This window comes from Camponotus vicinus, unplaced genomic scaffold (genome assembly GCF_025532165.1).
Source record: "Camponotus vicinus isolate PSW18456_S1 unplaced genomic scaffold, iyCamVici1.0 SCAF_1, whole genome shotgun sequence".
Lineage (NCBI taxonomy): Eukaryota > Metazoa > Arthropoda > Insecta > Hymenoptera > Formicidae > Camponotus > Camponotus vicinus.
The window spans coordinates 19,478,394-19,496,276 of NW_028141945.1; the positions used below are offsets into that span (position 1 = coordinate 19,478,394).

A 17,883-nucleotide genomic window follows, 5' to 3' on the forward strand; every position below is an offset into this window, starting at 1 on the left:
AATAAATTAAAAATGCGTCTAAAAACTTGATATTAAATCTTAATAATATGATTTCATCTTTCTACTTCTCTTTCTAGTTCTATTGAAATAGTATTTTTATAATTAGTTATCTTCCTTTTTACAAATTTTAGATGACATTTTATGTGTTGAATTATAACATCGCACAAAATTGAAACATTTTTAATGTGTTATAAACATTATTAATAACACATATATGGTATGGTAAAATGTAATTATTAATGCATTTTAGACACAAATATATAAAAACATCATATTTTACTGCTAACAGAAATAATTTCAATGATAAAATGATAAACAAACGTTATCATCACATTACGCAATATATACATACAATGTGAAATTAAAATTACATTATAGGACTTATATTCCAAATTGGAAGAAAGTAAATATATATAAACAGCAACACATATTATTTTTTTTCAAAGCAACGTAATATATCCAATTTTTTCCGTTTTAGGAGATATATTTACAAGCTTTCTTTGCAACATTGTTTAAAAATGAATTGATTCAAATTATAATATAATTGTTTTATATTCAATATTAATATATACAAAATGTCCGGTAATAACCATATCACCCCGCATATACAGGTAGGGCGTATTAAATTGAATGGAAAAGTCCTGTATCGTTTTCGATGGTTATCATCGGATATCCTGTACACATATATATATATATATATATATATATATATATATACATATATACGTATATGTATAATATATGTAATCGAATATATATAGTTATGTACACAATTGTTTCGTCATAAAATGCTAATGAGAGACAATTAGAACCATCTGCTATTAATGCCTAATTATTTGATTGGACTCGCATATAGATACATATTCGACATCTTGTCATTCTTTGCTCGCGACGGAAACAATAAGAGCGCATTAGCACCTTGACAACTAGATAGCTTATCACTGTCGAGATTTTCCCTGCTAACAGCTCTCGCGAAATTTTCCCACTCATTCCATTCTAAAGTCGCCCATGCTGCTCTAGGACGTGGATGCAAAAGATACTCCTCCTGTATCTACAATATGATTTATAACGTTATAACAATGCGCACATATTTCTGTTCATTTCAAATTTCGAATCTTACGTAAGCTGGAATTTTGCTGGGTTTTTGGAACATGTTACATAACCCGTTCAAAAGAGATAAAAGAAATATATGCGCGGGAACGAGAACGGTTACCGGATTTCCCGGTAGACATAAAAGATACTTCTGTTTTCCCTCTAACTCGCATGTTGCAAACGTTGTCGACTTCCCTGGCTTAATAAAGATGTTTTCTGAAAAAAGAAAAAAATATATATATATAAATATATATATATACACAGGGTGTGCCGAAATTCAAAGATAATAAAATTGCAGCATGAAAGTTTGAAAATTATATTTGATATTTTTTATTCCAAGAAATAGTTTTTAAATCACAAAAATGAATTTAAAGCTAAATTGTCATCTATATTCGTGAGTTTAAATTTTTATATCTTAAAAATTGCTGTCGAATAAAAAGTGATAAACACTTTTATTACTTATTTTTTTACAAACTTTCATACTTTAATTTTATTATTCTTGAAATTTATGAGACATTTTTATAATTCTCCTTATAGGAGCGTCTCTTTATATTTTTTGTTACTGCAATGTATATTTGGTTCAGAGATAAAAATACCGAAATGTATAGTGGCCTCAAAGTTATTCACTAAAATGGGCTTCAACAAATCATTATCGTTCGAGCAGCCTATTGTCACAAGTACGTCCACTTGCTTTAAAGCGTCTTCGATTTTCATCTTTATAAGTTGTATACTGTGAAAATGTCAACTATTAATTCTTCATTGTTAAATTGTTAATTATAAAATAATAAAAGTATTAATCATTTGTACATTGAATAAAATATAATAAAAATGGCGTGAATTACGTAATAAATATCCATGCACTCACTCTTCTGTCACAATTCCGAAGTCCACTATCGAATTAAAACCTTTATCTTTTAATAGCGCAATTAGACTTATTCTATTGCTGTCGTAAACAAATCCCGGTCTTAAAGGATCTCCAGGTTCCACTAAGAACTCTCCAATTGAAAATATACCTACGGACACAGGTTTGACGACTGAAACTTCTTTATGACCCGTAGCTGCCAAAAGTACCATTTCCGCTGCCCCAATACGTGTGAATTGGGGTAAAATTTGTTTCTCTTTCGATAAATCACCACCGATGTTTCTTTAAAATATATAAATATAAATATTCCGATAAAAAAAGAACAATTTAAAAAGATTAAAAAAGATAAAAATTTAAAAAGATAGCATTTAAAAGTTAACATTTCAAAAGATAATATTAAAAAATAATATAAGAAACTTAAAAAGATAGTATTTTGAAAACAATATATACATATATATATATATATATATATATATATATATATATATATATACAGGGTGACCCATTTTAACTTAGGCAGCCAAATAACTCGAAAAATAAGCAAGATAGAGAAAAATGTTTTAGACAAAAGTTGTATGGTTTCGAGGGGGCCATAAGATGGTATCATTGGTTTGACCTTGAAGAGTCATTTGAAGGTCACGTGAAGGTCACTTCAATTTTTTTAAATGGAACATCCTATATATTTTTGTACATTCTTGTAGCTCATCTCGAGAGCTTTCCAAAACACTATAATTAAGTACATTTTCGTTAAGTACTTTTTGAGTTATGAGGCTTGAAATAATTTCTTAATTTTACATAAACCGTAAAATATCTTGTAAAATATTCAATTTTCGATTACCTTACCTTAATAGTTTTATGTACAAAATAATGAGAGGAATCAATTGGTGTAAAGAAAACACATAGTTGTTTCGAAGAAAAAATATGTAATTTGCAATTAACAATTCCATATTTTTTCTTAAAAACAACTATGTGTTTTCTTTACACCAATTGATTCCTCTCATTATTTTGTACATAAAAGTATTAAGGTAAGATAATCGAAAAATGAATATTTTACAAGATATTTTACGGTTTATGTAAAATTAAGAAATTATTTCAAGCATCATAACTCAAAAAGTACTTAACGGAAAGGTACTTAATTATAGTGTTTTGGAAAGCTCTCGAAATAAGCTACAAGAATGTACAAAAATATATAGGGTATTCCACTTAAAAAAATTGAAGTGACCTTCACGTGACCTTCAAATGACTCTTCAAGGTCAAACCAATGATACCATCTTATGGCCCCCTCGAAACCATACAACTTTTGTCTAAAACATTTTTCTCTATCTTGCTTATTTTTCGAGTTATTTGGCTGCCTAAGTTAAAATGGGTCACCCTGTATATACAGGGTGTCCGATTCGTGAGGGACCAAATGAAAAGTGATGATAGATTGGGTCAAACTAAGAAGAAAAGTCCTCTACCATTTTGCAAAATTCGCAATAATTATTAAGTAATGAGCAAAAATGTCACATGAAGGTTTAATTTTTTAAATGGAACCCCCGATTTTTTATTATGTATTCTTATAGCTTATCTCGAGAGCTTTCCAAAACACTATAATAAAGTATTTCTTCATTGAGTACTTTTCGAGTTATGAGGCTTGAAATAATTTCTTAATTTTACATAAACCATAAAATATCTAGTAAAATATTCATTTTTCGATTATCTTACCTTAATACTTTTATATGCAAAATAATGAGAGGAATCAATTGGTGTAAAAAAAACAACTATGTTTTTTCTTTAGAAACAACTGTTTTTTCTTTAGAAAAAACATAGTTGTTTTTTTTTACACCAATTGATTCCTCTCATTATTTTGCATATAAAAGTATTAAGGTAAGATAATCGAAAAATGAATATTTTACTAGATATTTTATGGTTTATGTAAAATTAAGAAATTATTTCAAGCCTCATAACTCGAAAAGTACTCAATGAAGAAATACTTTATTATAGTGTTTTGGAAAGCTCTCGAGATAAGCTATAAGAATACATAATAAAAAATAGGGGGTTCCATTTAAAAAATTAAACCTTCATGTGACATTTTTGCTCATTACTTAATAATTATTGCGAATTTTGCAAAATGGTAGAGGACTTTTCTTCTTAGTTTGACCCAATCTATCATCACTTTTCGTTTGGTCCCTCACGAATCGGACACCCTGTATATATGTTTAGATATATAAATATAAATATATCGAATTTTTCATACTTAATATTCTGCCCGATTTCCGGATTAATCTTTATTAAAATTATATTTCTATAGGAAAATGTTAGTCGCTCTACATCCTTCATTTGCACAACAGCTGTTGCTTCTGCAATCGGATACAGAAACAATAGTTAATCCTTTACTGCAAATAGAGAGAAGCGTTAATTTATAATTAAGTTAGTTTGTAATTAAATTTCACCATCAGGAACACGTTGTCCACTCTTCACATACATGCATGTCCCAGGTAGGAGAGATACCGGATCAGACTACAAAAAGCTTTTGTTTAACTATAGCCCGTTGCTATACATAAGCTTACCATATCACAACTTACAGAACTTCTGTTTCTTGTTATCCTTCTGCCTTCACCATCACTTGCCAATACTGCGTATCCATGTTTAGTAGCAACTCTAACTGCTGGCAAATCGCAATTAGAAGTTTGTGCTTCGGCCAATATTCTACCATAAGCATCATCTATCTTTATAACTTCAGATGTTGTCTTATCTGGTCTGTTATTTATTATTTCTTCTAATATGGACATTGCATGTGCTACAGTAACCAGGCCATATTGTTCACAAAGCCATTCTTCCAGTTCCTATGAAGAAATTTAATTGTATATGCAACCTCACATAATATTCCTTTTATCATCTTTAATGTAACAAATAGCTTACCTCAGCCGTGGCTGTGGATTCAGACGAAGGAGAGTCATTGTCTCTAATGTCTTGTCTTAACTGTGAAGAGATTTAAAATATCATATACAATTTCATAAAATCTCTTATTATGTTTAATATAGAAAATATAGTTTACCTCCTCCATTGTTATGTCAGGCGATGAGGGTTTCTTGACAATAGCGTATGCATTCGAGATCACTAATTGTAAAAAAATTTAATTGTATATAGTTATATATAATCTCATAAAGTTTTTCTTATCCTTTCTAACATAGAAAATAGAAAACAACCTACCTGAGTTTAAATTGTGTCAGACGAAAAAAATTCCGCGCCAATAGTGACTTCACTCGCAACATCCAACTGTGAAGTGATTTAATTATAATGATATTATATATGTATATTTATTTATTTATTTATATATATTTGTGTGTATGTGTGTGTGTTTGTTATACACATATTAAATAATTATAATAATTAAATTTTATTAATTTAGAAAATAGCGCATAGATTAGACATATTTCTTAAATTATAATTTTATTCAAATATAAATGTATTAATTGTGAAAGTAATTTTAATATATTAGAAAAGAATAAAGTACATAAAAAGTATTTTTATGCAATATAAAATCCTAATAACAATCATAGATATTGGATAAGATGCATGGCTGCATTTAATCATTGCATTTAATAAATGTAGCATACAAATAATTAAAATATTTTATACGTAACGTATCTTTTCAAATAGATTTTATAACATTTTAACACATATTTCCTCCTACATGCATATAGTATATTTTATAGGGAAAATTTGCCCGTTATATACATACTGGCTAGAATTCCGTATCTTATTGATTTTGATGCTACTTCAGCCTTTTTTAATATCACTTTATGATGCTTGCTAATATGATCGCCGCAGGATTTTCATCGTTCCGATCGTATATGTACTTCTCAACCGTCAAACTCGTCGACTGATTTGACTTTGCTTAGCTATGAGAATAGTATATCAACAGAAACTGTTTCAATGAGAAACTGTTTACATTTTTTCTTCCAAGCGTTCTTAATACACACGTCATACATATAAACGCGGAGATCATCTTGTCTCTCGATTCCGAGTTTATATATCATGCGAATATTAAATCTGTCTGTCATAACGTAAATTATTCGAGCGCCAGTTTCTATTGAATGTGACAATATAAATAGAGAGAACTAATGTCATTAAATAATTAATTCGTTTCTCTCGGTAATATAGTTTGCGTAACGTATTTTAAAAATCGCGAAATGTTCAGATTTTAACGATGACATTGGACTAACTATTTTTAAAATTGTGTGACTTCCGTAAAAAAAGAAAAGAAGAATAAGAAAACACATGAAAATCGTTTACAAAAAATTGTAAATTACTTCTCTCTCTCAATAAGTTTAAATTTTTTTAAGAATTCACAACAATTAACTTACAAAATATGATAATCTATGCCAAAGTTTTTCTCTACACGGGAAAATTTTCTGGTCAAAATTATGCCAATTACCTTAGGTTAATACCTGCGACGATATCTTGTACGGCAGCTTCTTTATAACCGGTAGTATCGTTTATTTGTCCAGCAAAAATTAAGCCTGAAATCTTTCTAATCTTCAACTGGGAGGTCAATTCTTTAGAATCTACATAATCGTACTCGACACCATAAGCAGGTTTCGCTATAAATGTAAATGTAAACCTTAAACATGATTGCTTATATAGATATATAATAATAGTTATTTAAAATAATGTAAAAATTAATTAATAAGAACGTCAAATGTGACAAATAAACGCTAAATATCCAGTTTAGATCTTTTCCAAAATCCCGGAAAAATCGTTAAAATGAGATTTATGCACGAATAATAGAAATGAATTTTGCATAGTCTTCAAACTACTTAAAATTTAAGATATATAAACTCAAAATTAAGAGAACTAAATGTACTTGGATAAGCGTTTTCTAATCTTGGAATACAATTAACGAGTTCCATTTGTTTCTCTCTTGGTAAGATGCAAAACAATCCATTTGGATAAATTAACGGCAAATCCAGACCTTCTGACTTCAGCCGAATTTGATGCCTAGTTTAGAATCGCAGAATCTTACTCTCCATGTTCGGCAATATCGTGGACCCGATATCTCCTCCACAACGTGTAAATTACATGCGTATTGTCTTTTATAATCTTCGCGACATCCTCAAGAGGAAAAATGCGAAGAATATGTATATAAACGAACTAGTTTTGTGAAGAAAGAAAAAAATATTAATGCAAACATAACTCGAATACTAGAATAAATTAAAAATGCATCTAAAATCTTGATATTAATATGATTTCATCTTTCTACTTCTCTTTCTAGTTCTATTGAAACAGTATTTTTATAATTTGTTATCTTCCTTTTTACAAATTTTAGATGACATTTTATATGTTAAATTATAACATCGCACAAAATTGAAACATTTTTAATGTGTTATAAACATTATTAATAACACATATATGGTATGGTAAAATGTAATTATTAATGCATTTTAGACACAAATATATAAAAACATCATATTTTACTGCTAACAGAAATAATTTTAATGATAAAATGATAAACATCGTTATCATCACATTACGCAATACATACGTACAATGTGAAATTAAAATTACGTTTTAGAACTTATATTCCAAATTGGAAGAAAGTAAATATATATAAACAGCATATTATTTTTTTTTCAAAGCAACGTAATATATCCAATTCTTTCCGTCTTACGAGATATATTTACAAGCTTTCTTTCTTATGCAACATTGTTTAAAAATTGATCAATTCAAATTATAATATAATTGTTTTGTTCAATATTAATATATACAGATAAGATTTCCGGTAATAACCGTATCATGTACAGGTGGAGCGTATTAAAATCAATAAAAAAATCCTGTATCATTTGATCATTTTCGGTGGTTATCATCGGACATCCTATATATATATATATATATATATATATATATATATATATATATATATATATGGTATATGTAATCGAATATATATAGTTATGTACACAATTGTTTCGTCATAAAATGCTAATGAGAGTCAATTAGAACCATCCGTTATTAACGTTTAATTATTGATTAGATATGCAGTTGCAAATGACGTATTCGATTCTTTTTGATCCTTTGTTTGCTGCGGGAACAGTAAGAGCGCATTAGCGCCTTGACAGCTAAATATCTGATCACCGATGAGATTTTCCCTGCTGACAGCTTGCGCGTAAACGTTCGTGTCATTCCATTTTAAAATCGCCCATGCCGCTCTAGGACGTGGGTGCAAAAAATACTTCTCCTCTATCTACAATATGACTTATAACGTTATAACAATACGCGCAAATATCTGCCTTAATTTCAAATACCGAATCTTACGCGAACTTGAAATGTGCAGGGATTCCGGTAGATGCAAAGCAACCTTTCCAAAATGGGTAAGAGAAATAGATGCGCGGAAACGAGTGCGGACATCGGATTTTTCGGTAGACATACAATATACTTCTTCAGTTTCTTATTAACGTTCCATGTTGCAAATACTGTCGACTTCCCCGGTTTCAGAAATACGTTTCCTGAAAAAATATACGTATACAGTATGCGCCGAAATTCGAGAATAATAAAATTACGACATGAGAGTGAAAAATTAAATTTGATATTTTTTATTCCAAGAAATAATTTTTGAATCATAAAGATAAATTTAAAGCTAAATTGTCACATATATTCGTGAGTTTAAATTTTTATGTCTTAAAAATTGCTGCTTGTATGGAATAAAAAGTGATAAATATTCTTATTATTTATTTTTTTATAAACTTTCATACTCTAATTTTATTATTCTTGAAATTTTTGAGACACTTTTTATGCATAATTCTTGATTAAATATCTATTTATATTTTTTGTTACTGTAATATGTATTTAGTTCAGAGATAAAAGTACCAAAATGTATAGTGGCGCGAAAGTTATTTCTTAAAATGGGCTTCAACAAATCATTATCGTTCGAACAGCCAATTGTCACAAGTACATCCACTTGCTTTAAAACGTCTTCGATTTTCATCTTTATAGATTGTGTACTGTGAAAATATCAATTATTAATTCTTCATTATTACATTGTTAATCATAAAGTAATAAAAATATTAATCATTTGTACATTGAATAAAATATAATAACGTGGCAAAAATTATGTAATAAATATCGATGCACTCACTCGTCTTTCACTATTCCGAAATCCATTATCGAATTAAAATCATTATGTTTTAATAGCGCGATTAGGCTTATTCTGGCGCTGTCGTAAACTTGTCCCAGACTTAAAGGCTCTCCAGGTTCCACTAAGAACTCTCCAATTGAAAATATACCTACGGATACATGTTTGACGACTGGAACTTCTTTACAACCCGTAGCTGCCAAAAGTCCTAATTCCGCTGGACCAATACGTGTGAATTGGGGTAAAATTGGTTTCTCTTTCGATATATCACTACCGATGTTTCTTTAAAATATATAAATATAGGCATTCCGGTGAAAAAAGGACAATTTAAAAAAATTTAAAAAGATAATATTAAAAAATAATATAAAAAACTCAAAAAGGTAATATTTTGAAAAGTATATATATAGAAAAATATCGAATTTTTCGTACTTAATATTCTGTCCAAATTTCGGATTAATATTTATCTGAACTGAATGAGGATTATTTCGTATTACATTCCTAAGTGGCACAACCGCTGTTGCTTCTGCAAAATAGGGTACAGAAATAATAGTTAATTCTTTACTGCAAATAGTGAGAAGCGTTAATTTATAAGCGTTAGTTTGTAATTAAATTTCACCTTCAGGAACACGCTCTCCGCTCTTCACATACATGCATGTCCCAGGTGTGAGAGATACTGGGGCGGACTGCAAAAAATTTTTATTTTAATTCTAACCCGTTGCTGTATATAAGCTTTTAACATCACAACTTACTGTAGTTCTGTGCAGTACTATCCTTTCGCCTTCACCATCACTTGCCAATACTGCGTATCCATGTTTAGTGGAAACTTTAAATGCTGGCAAATCGCATTGGGAATTTATCACATTGAACGTTCTTCTACCGTGAAGATGATTTATCTTTATCAATTCACATTTTTTTTCTACAGAATTTACTACTTCTTTTATTTTCCACAATGCATCTTCTAAAGTAAACATGCGATATTGAAAAGGTTTCATGTCTTCCACTTCCTATGAAGAAATTTATTTGTCTATGCAATCTCATATAAAATTTCTTTTATCGCACTTAATGTAACAAATAGTTTACCTCGTTCGTGACTTCAGTCGAAGAAAATTCCTTGTCACTACGTTTTAACTTAAGTCTTGACGCTTAATTGTAAAGAGATTTGAAATATCATATACATTTTCATAAAACCTCTTATTATTTTTAATATAGAAAATATATAGTCTACCTTCTTCTTTCTTATCTCAGACGAGGAGAGTCCTTTTATAAAAACGTATGCATTCGCGATCATTAATCGTAAAAAAATTTAAATGTATATAATCTCATAAAATTTTTCTTATTCTTTCCAATACAGAAAATAGAAAACAACACATCTCAGTTTTAATTGCGTAAGACGAAAAAAATTCCACGCCAATAATGACTTCACTCGCAACATCCAACTGTGAAGTGATTTAATTATAATGATATTGTATATGTATATTTATTTATTTATTTATATATATTTGTGTGTATGTGTGTGTTTGTTATACACATATTAAATAATTATAATAATTAAATTTTATTAATTTAGACAGCCTATAGATTAGATATATTTCTTAAATTATAATTTTACTCAAATACAAATGTATTAATTGAGAAAGTAACTTTAATATATTAGAAAAGTATAAAATATATAAAAAGTATTTTTATGCAATATAAAATTATAATAACAATCATAGATATTGGATAAGATACATGGTTACATTTAATCATTGCATTTAATAAATGCAGCATACAAATAATTAAAATATTTTATACGTAACGTATCTTTTCAAATGGGTTTTATAACATTTGAACACATATTTTTTCCTACATGCGTATAGTATATTTTAGGAAAAATTTGCCCGTTATATACATACCGGCTAGAATTCCATATCTTATTGATTCTGATGCTATTTCAGCCTTTTTTAATATCTCTTTATGATGCTTGCTAATATGATCGCCGCAGGATTTTTATCGTTCTGATCGTATATATATTTCTTCTCAATCACCAAACTCATCGACTGACTTGACTTTGTTTAGCTATAAGAAGAGTATATCGACAGAAACTATTTCTCGATGAGGAACTGTTTACATTTTTTCTTCCAAGCGTTCTTAATACACGTCATACAAATAAACGTGATTATTTCGACTCTCGATTCCGAGTTTATGCGAATATTAAATCTGTCTGTTATAATGTAAATTATTCGAGCGTCAGTTTCTATTAAATGCGACAATATAAGTAGAAAGAATGCGAATATCATTAAATAATTGTTATCACTAATTATCAATAAATATTATCAATAAATATTAAAGAATTAATTCGTTTCTCTCGGTAATAGACTGTATAACATATTTACGGTATTTTACGGTATTCTAGACTGCGTAACATATTTTAAAAATTGGGGAAATATTCAGATTTTAACGATGACATTGAGCGATAGTATTATTTTTAGGAGAAACCAATCGACATGATTCCGTGTTGAACTACGTCGAGAAAATAGAACATGAACGGAAATCATTGATTTCAAATCAATTTTGCGTCCCTTTTAGCATTCCAAAATATGTTCAAAAATTCTATCAAAAAAATCTTTGGTCCTTTTGTCCTGATTGGTCAATTAAACTTTACCCTACTGATAGAATTTTCAAATGTACCCGATTTTGATATGTACGCATGCGTAAACACGTGCACGTAACAGATCTTACTTAAACGGAATACGGGAAACTTGGAGACATACATTGCAGCAAAGTTTTTTTTATTATTTACGCTATTATTAAAGCTATTTTATATTAATACTTTATTTTTCTCTTATAAAGTATGTATTGTTAATCTTTTTTCTTAAATTATTCAAATTATTAATATTCACTTATTATATATTAATGCTTAATTTAATAATTATAATATAATATATGATGGATTTGTCACTATTATTTTTTATTAATTATTACTTATTAATTATAATACATTATTATATTTTTGCGACAGCATTATTCGGGCGATATTTAACGTATTAAAATAGTCTTAATATAACTGAAGGTGTCACACACCTGAAATTTTATTTGCTGCAGCAATCTGCAAGTAAAATTATTAAACTGATGCAGATGACTATTAAAAACATGATAAGTGACTACATAAAAGTAGTAAGTAAAGTAGTAGTTGTAAAGTGATTGTTGAAAAGTAATTGTATTTTTTTAATAACAATATTATAGCGATTAAGAAAAAAAGTCCAAAGACGAAAGAGAATAGCAGTAGTAAAAAACTCATCGTACTTGGAGATACTTTGTAAGTTTTTTCCTAGTGGATGAGTTTAATTCGGGACTGTAACAAAGATAAAGCAAACAGTTAACAATTTCGTTGACATTTACTTTTTCCAGGCATATGAAATTTTAAATTTTAAATTATTTACCTATTTTTATTTATCTTATCAAACAGTGATTCAATAAATATTTTTAATAAATAAAATTAGTGAGACGCGTCAAATTTTTTACTTATAATTAATATCATCAGGTAATCATTTGCTCGTTGTGCTTAATGTCTTCTACTTGATTCTGTTGATCCACAATTATATGAGCATATTTTGCTTCTATCTGAAAATAACATTATTATTTAGATAGTATTTAGATGAAGATATATTTGCTTTACTTTATTAAAATTTCTAGAATTTTTATTAAAATAAAATAACATTTTTTTTCCGAAAAGTATATTTATTATCACAATAGTAATTCACAAACCTCTATTCTTTACGCTAGAGCGGGATCTCTATCCAAGTGATCAAGCAAATTCAATAAAAACTTCGCTAATTATTCAAATATAATTTTCTCCTCATTATTGAAAACATTTCAAAGGCCGATTTATTTTTATTAGTTTTAGTGCTCTTCATCTTTAATAATTGTCGCCACTTGAGGCTTAATCGCACTTCGTTCTTAAGTATTCGTATAGCTTTCTGTATTTTGCTAAGAGTTTCTTTCGTCTTGTCGAACTTTCTGGCTCCAACCACATTTGATGTCTTGTCATTTGGAATCGCAGAATCTTACTCTCTATACTCGGATATCGTGGACCCAATATCTCCTCCATAACGTTTAAATTAGTGTCTATTGTCCTTCATAATTTTTGCGACATCCTCATTCGTATATGTCAGGTATTTATTTCTCAGGTAATCACACATTATCACTTATAAATGAAAACGGCATCAGAGAGTCACCTGGTAGATATTCTATATATTTGTTAAGTCAATGCTATCTTTCTCCCTTGGCGGTGTCCCTAATAATATGTGTAACCTAATCAATATATCATTATAATTAAAAATTGTAATGTTATAACTTTAATTAACATATGATTATATAAATTTAATATATAAATATTAGGGTACAAAATAAGAAATATGTCTATGGGATTATATGTGTTACATTAATTAATAAAAAATGATATATACTGTGCATAAAACATAACTCTCTTTTACCAGTTTTCAATCTTCCTATCTGAAATTCAAGCCTGTCAAGTGTAATTGCCAAACCAATAGGCTTATCATTTAATCTACCTGCAGATCTCTTTTCCAATACAATATTTATTTGGTCTTTTAAGAAAGTTCTTGTTATAATTACTGTATCACCAAATATTTTTGTTCCATCTCCTACGAAATAATATAATATTTCTGGTTAATATATAATATTAATACTAATAATAAAAATATATATTTTTTTAAATTTATATAATACTTCTAGAAAAATAGATTGATAATATGTTAAACTCAATATTAAATTGAATGCAATAAAATCATAATATTTTAAAATTAAATGTAGTTGAAATTAGTTAAAATACTTTTATTCCTTAATATGTCTTTATGTATCTTTTCTTCTATTTTATTTTATTATAAAGTTTGAAACGTACTGAAAATTTCTCTATAACAAGACAGAGGATTATTAGCTAAAATTAAATCTTCCATGGAGGATTCGTAAACTGTGTAAACCAGGCATACTGAAAAATTTCACCTAAAGATGTTTCTTGTATAATGTTTTATGGACTTGATTTCTGAGATCTCACTTTGCCGGTCCTTTGCACTTATTCAAAACTATGTAGTCTATCTCTGAAATATCAGATATTTGACAACATGCCCCATCTAAAGCATCTATCTCTCTCATCAAATAGCCTCTTCTAATTCCACCGAAAGACTGCATGATATTTCTTCTATAAATATAATCAAATTCAAATATGTTTAATATACTCAAAGATGGAAAATGTAAATATAGAAAAAAGTTAATAAAAATATATTCTCAGTTCGTTTTTATATCTTAGTTATTTTAATATTAATCTATAAAATTTATTAATATATATCTTTCTGTTTTATAATTTCAAGTGTAGAAAATTTAAACCACAAATTGTTTCTTTGTAATGTTATATCTGTTGTTAAAACTATAATATTATATAATAGTTGTTAAATTTTTCAACTTTTCATGTTTCCATACATATTTATATAGTTTCTATAGTTTCTAGAAAAGCATTCTGTGAAAATGGTGAAACATACTTTTATAAAAGAATCACATCACTTTAATGCGATATATGATATCAATCTATTCGAAAATGTAATAATCATTGTCAAAGAGAATTTAAGCATACATACCAATAGTATTTTTTTTCTTAGTAATTAACGTTTTCGCACCCATTTTGATAGCAGCAGCAGATGCTTCAGTATGATCACCGCCAACTATGATTACATCAAATTTCTTTTCGCTTTCATTTGTGATTAATCTCCTCAATCGTAATCGCTTCTGTTTGGAACATGGGTTGAACAAAGTTGTTCTAATTTTTGTAAAAATCATTTTTCCCCTTGCTTGTTGCTTCTCTTATCTGTATTCTAATTTCTGCAAAAATATTTAAATACCTATAAATTCAGAAAAGAAAGATAATAAAATCAAATATTTGAATATATTAATTATTTATTTAACTCTCTATTGCATAAAAGTCTAATCAATTTTAGATATGTATTTAATGATAAAATACTATTATAAAAGCTGCATGATATATGAATATTTACATAATATAATCTAAAGTCTATCCTTTTCAAATAAAACTTGTAACATATTAAAGAATTAAATAATTCACTATGTATATTGAATAATATTGTCCTTTAACATATTGAAAAAATATATTATCAATATATATAATGAATCACTTAAATTTCCGTGTATATGTGATTTGAAATAATTTAGTACAAATATCTTACATAAATTTTAATGTAGATGGGAATAATCTTTATTTTTAATTTTAAATAGCACATTATATCTTAGTTTCTCTTTCAGATTCATATAATATTCATCTAATATTTTATTGTATTTTATGATAAAAATTACAAGTTATTCCAAATTAAATAATTTGGTAATTGACACTATATGATGTATAATATAGAGATGTATTTTCAATAAAAATTATGCTCTTTTCAGATAAGATTTGACCATTTTGGAAGAGAAATTTCAGAACTGTTATTTCAATTTCTTTCAATAATCTATACAACAGAGGATTAACAAAAAGAACAAAAATGGAAGCAAACATTTATTCCATAAGTCACAACAAATAGCATTTTATTGAGAAATGACAAAAGAAAATATATCGCGTATCAAGAATAAGAGAGATGATCCGACAACAGGTACTCCTGATGTTTCAAAGCTCTATACAATGAAATATATTTGATTGCGTTCTGAATTTTCGACAGTATCAATCGTTCGCACAGATCTTCCTTGCTCGCAAACTTGAGATTCGCGTACCCCAGATTATTGAGAAATTCCAAAACGAAGTCGAAGCAATTCATATTGATCTCGTCGTAGTTGACGGACTTCCATCTGTCATCTCTCGACATGGATGACAGCGTTTCGTCCCATCGAGCGGTCCAGGCAACCGGTACGACGTGGAAGGCGACGCAACCGGTCCATCTGTCAACGTCGTTCGCTATCAGTCCGTCCTTATCGAATTCGATGACGCCTCCGTCGGAATTGACTATCCCCACGTGCAAGTCGTCGCTCGTCACATCGTAATCGTCCAGAAAGCTGCTGCGCGAGGGTCGAATCGCGATGCTGGTCGGATTATGAGCGGCGTTCGCGAAAGGATACGGGACACGAAACGGGTCTACGATGAAATCTTGTATTCGCGACGAGCAAACCGGGCACGTCGCCGGAACGCGCCTGCAAAACACATTCTTCCTCGGGCAATGACGGAAGCACACGATGCCCGGATTGTCATTCATGTCGAGGCAGAAATGTCAAAGTTGAATTTAAGTAGATCGTCGTATTTGACCACGTGTGATTTTCTTCTCCACTTTTGATACGATATTCGTCAAATTCATACAACTTTTATACGCGACTTGGAGAATTTTTACGTGTGTTTATATTAAAATCATTCTCTAACCTAATCCAACCTAAGTGAATTATTATTATTTAAATAACGCAAGAACCGACGTCGCATCCCGCGATGACGCTCGCACAGGCTCTCGTACTTGTTTCGTGCTACAATTGAGGATATATTTACGTTAACCTCGTTTTACGAAAGAATCGGAATGAATGAAAACACATGTCACTTAACCTCACTTAAACCTTACATTGCCAAGCTGCATACTTACACAATGGGTGCATGCGACTTGTGTCGTATCTTGTAACGAATTACAAGATCGATGTCAAATATGCGTTACATGTGTCACGAGTTACAGCATATCAGTTACGAGGCTTTTCGTTTGTCACTGATATCAAATTCCAGTCGCGCATAAACATGCAATATTTCGTTGACAGGACATCAGCTGATCAGCTGTTGAGTAAGAGAGTGGGGGAAGGTTTGGAATGCGATCTCCTTCGGCTCCTTCCGGATAAACTCGGTTCGATTATGTACTCGTGATTGGTTTTCCAAGTCGCGCTGAAATTGTTGGATCGATATGTCAGGTATTTTGATTACCATCTCCGCCTTTTAACTTTGGAATGCACTTGAGATCTGTTTGTTTCGCTCTATTTGCATTCTTTTTTTCTACATTCCCCACTTTAAAGCAAATTTTTACTTATATTTGCTCTCAGAAACGGCAGAAAAGAGGCAAAATGCAAAGAATGTAAATAAAACGGACGAGTTTTATGAAGAAAGAAAAAATATTAATGCACATAACTCGAATACTGGAATAAATTAAAAATGCGACTCTTGTGATATTAATGCGATTTCATCTCTTTTTCTCTTTGTAGTTCTCTTGAAACAGTATTACTATAATTTTTTATCCTCCTTTCTATAAATTTTAGATAACATTTTATGTTGAATTATTGCCAAAAAAATTGAAATACTTTTAATGTATTATAAATTAATGCATATATACAGCAAAATGTAATTATTAATATATGATACAGTAAAATATGTACTTATTAATATATTTTAGACAAATATATGAAAATACCAATTTTATTGTTTAAATAATTTCAATGATAAAATGATAAATAAAAGTTATCATCACATTACGCAATACATACAATGTGGAATGAAAATTACATTATGAGACTTATATCCAAAATTGGAAAAAAGTGAAGATATATAAACAACATATATTTTTTCTCCAAAAAGATGATTAGTTATCATCAATGTTAATGTTTAAAATATTAACAACATTAATGTTTTAAGGCATTAACAATTTTTGAAGTATAAATTATATAAATGTTAATGTTTACAAGCATTAACAATTTTTATAAAGCACTTAAACTACGTTTTTCTTACAAATGAAATTTCAGATCATAACGAATTATTATTTGTTCGTCAATTTGAAATACCTTGACTTTAATAGAATTT

At 28.9% G+C, this 17,883-nt stretch overlaps 3 protein-coding genes across 14 annotated transcripts; all 3 read right to left on the minus strand.

Annotated features, from left to right (window-relative positions):
* Positions 1-257: 257 nt before the first annotated feature.
* On the minus strand, positions 258-6,454 carry LOC145959366 (gephyrin-like). 2 transcript variants are annotated; one of them, XM_083078148.1, is made up of 12 exons: positions 6,375-6,454; positions 5,679-5,838; positions 5,147-5,212; positions 4,992-5,053; positions 4,856-4,915; positions 4,519-4,779; positions 4,387-4,453; positions 4,191-4,293; positions 1,958-2,236; positions 1,689-1,822; positions 1,214-1,308; positions 258-1,051 (listed from the first exon to the last, which is right to left on the minus strand). In XM_083078148.1, the coding sequence occupies exons 4-12, from the start codon at positions 4,998-5,000 to the stop codon at positions 833-835; spliced, it is 1,227 nt and encodes a 408-aa protein (XP_082934274.1). In that variant the 5' UTR covers positions 5,001-5,053; positions 5,147-5,212; positions 5,679-5,838; positions 6,375-6,454; the 3' UTR covers positions 258-832. The 2 variants fall into 2 exon arrangements, with proteins under 2 accessions (XP_082934274.1, XP_082934273.1); XM_083078147.1 differs by having other exon boundaries at positions 1,121-1,308; positions 6,375-6,447.
* Positions 6,455-7,426: 972 nt separating this feature from the next.
* Positions 7,427-11,125, minus strand: LOC145970530 (gephyrin-like). 2 transcript variants are annotated; one of them, XM_083097378.1, is made up of 10 exons: positions 10,964-11,125; positions 10,294-10,504; positions 10,149-10,210; positions 9,818-10,072; positions 9,685-9,751; positions 9,498-9,591; positions 9,072-9,350; positions 8,804-8,937; positions 8,252-8,442; positions 7,427-8,180 (listed from the first exon to the last, which is right to left on the minus strand). In XM_083097378.1, exons 4-10 carry the CDS (start codon positions 10,058-10,060, stop codon positions 7,956-7,958), a joined length of 1,233 nt encoding a protein of 410 aa, XP_082953504.1. In that variant the 5' UTR covers positions 10,061-10,072; positions 10,149-10,210; positions 10,294-10,504; positions 10,964-11,125; the 3' UTR covers positions 7,427-7,955. The 2 variants fall into 2 exon arrangements, with proteins under 2 accessions (XP_082953504.1, XP_082953512.1); XM_083097386.1 differs by lacking the exons at positions 10,294-10,504; positions 10,964-11,125 and having other exon boundaries at positions 10,149-10,285.
* An 874-nt stretch (positions 11,126-11,999) lies between these two features.
* On the minus strand, positions 12,000-16,927 carry LOC145959370 (MKRN2 opposite strand protein-like). 10 transcript variants are annotated; one of them, XR_014435006.1, is made up of 9 exons: positions 16,691-16,892; positions 15,843-16,577; positions 14,702-14,942; positions 14,073-14,268; positions 13,544-13,714; positions 12,816-13,361; positions 12,491-12,671; positions 12,354-12,402; positions 12,000-12,156 (listed from the first exon to the last, which is right to left on the minus strand). XR_014435006.1 is itself a non-coding variant. In XM_083078166.1 (2 exons), exon 2 carries the CDS (start codon positions 16,316-16,318, stop codon positions 15,695-15,697), a length of 624 nt encoding a protein of 207 aa, XP_082934292.1. In that variant the 5' UTR covers positions 16,319-16,577; positions 16,691-16,892; the 3' UTR covers positions 15,618-15,694. The 10 variants fall into 10 exon arrangements, 1 of the variants encoding a protein (XP_082934292.1); XR_014435005.1 differs by adding an exon at positions 13,903-13,982 and having other exon boundaries at positions 12,000-12,402; XR_014435008.1 differs by having other exon boundaries at positions 12,000-12,402; positions 14,741-14,942.
* Positions 16,928-17,883: the final 956 nt, after the last annotated feature.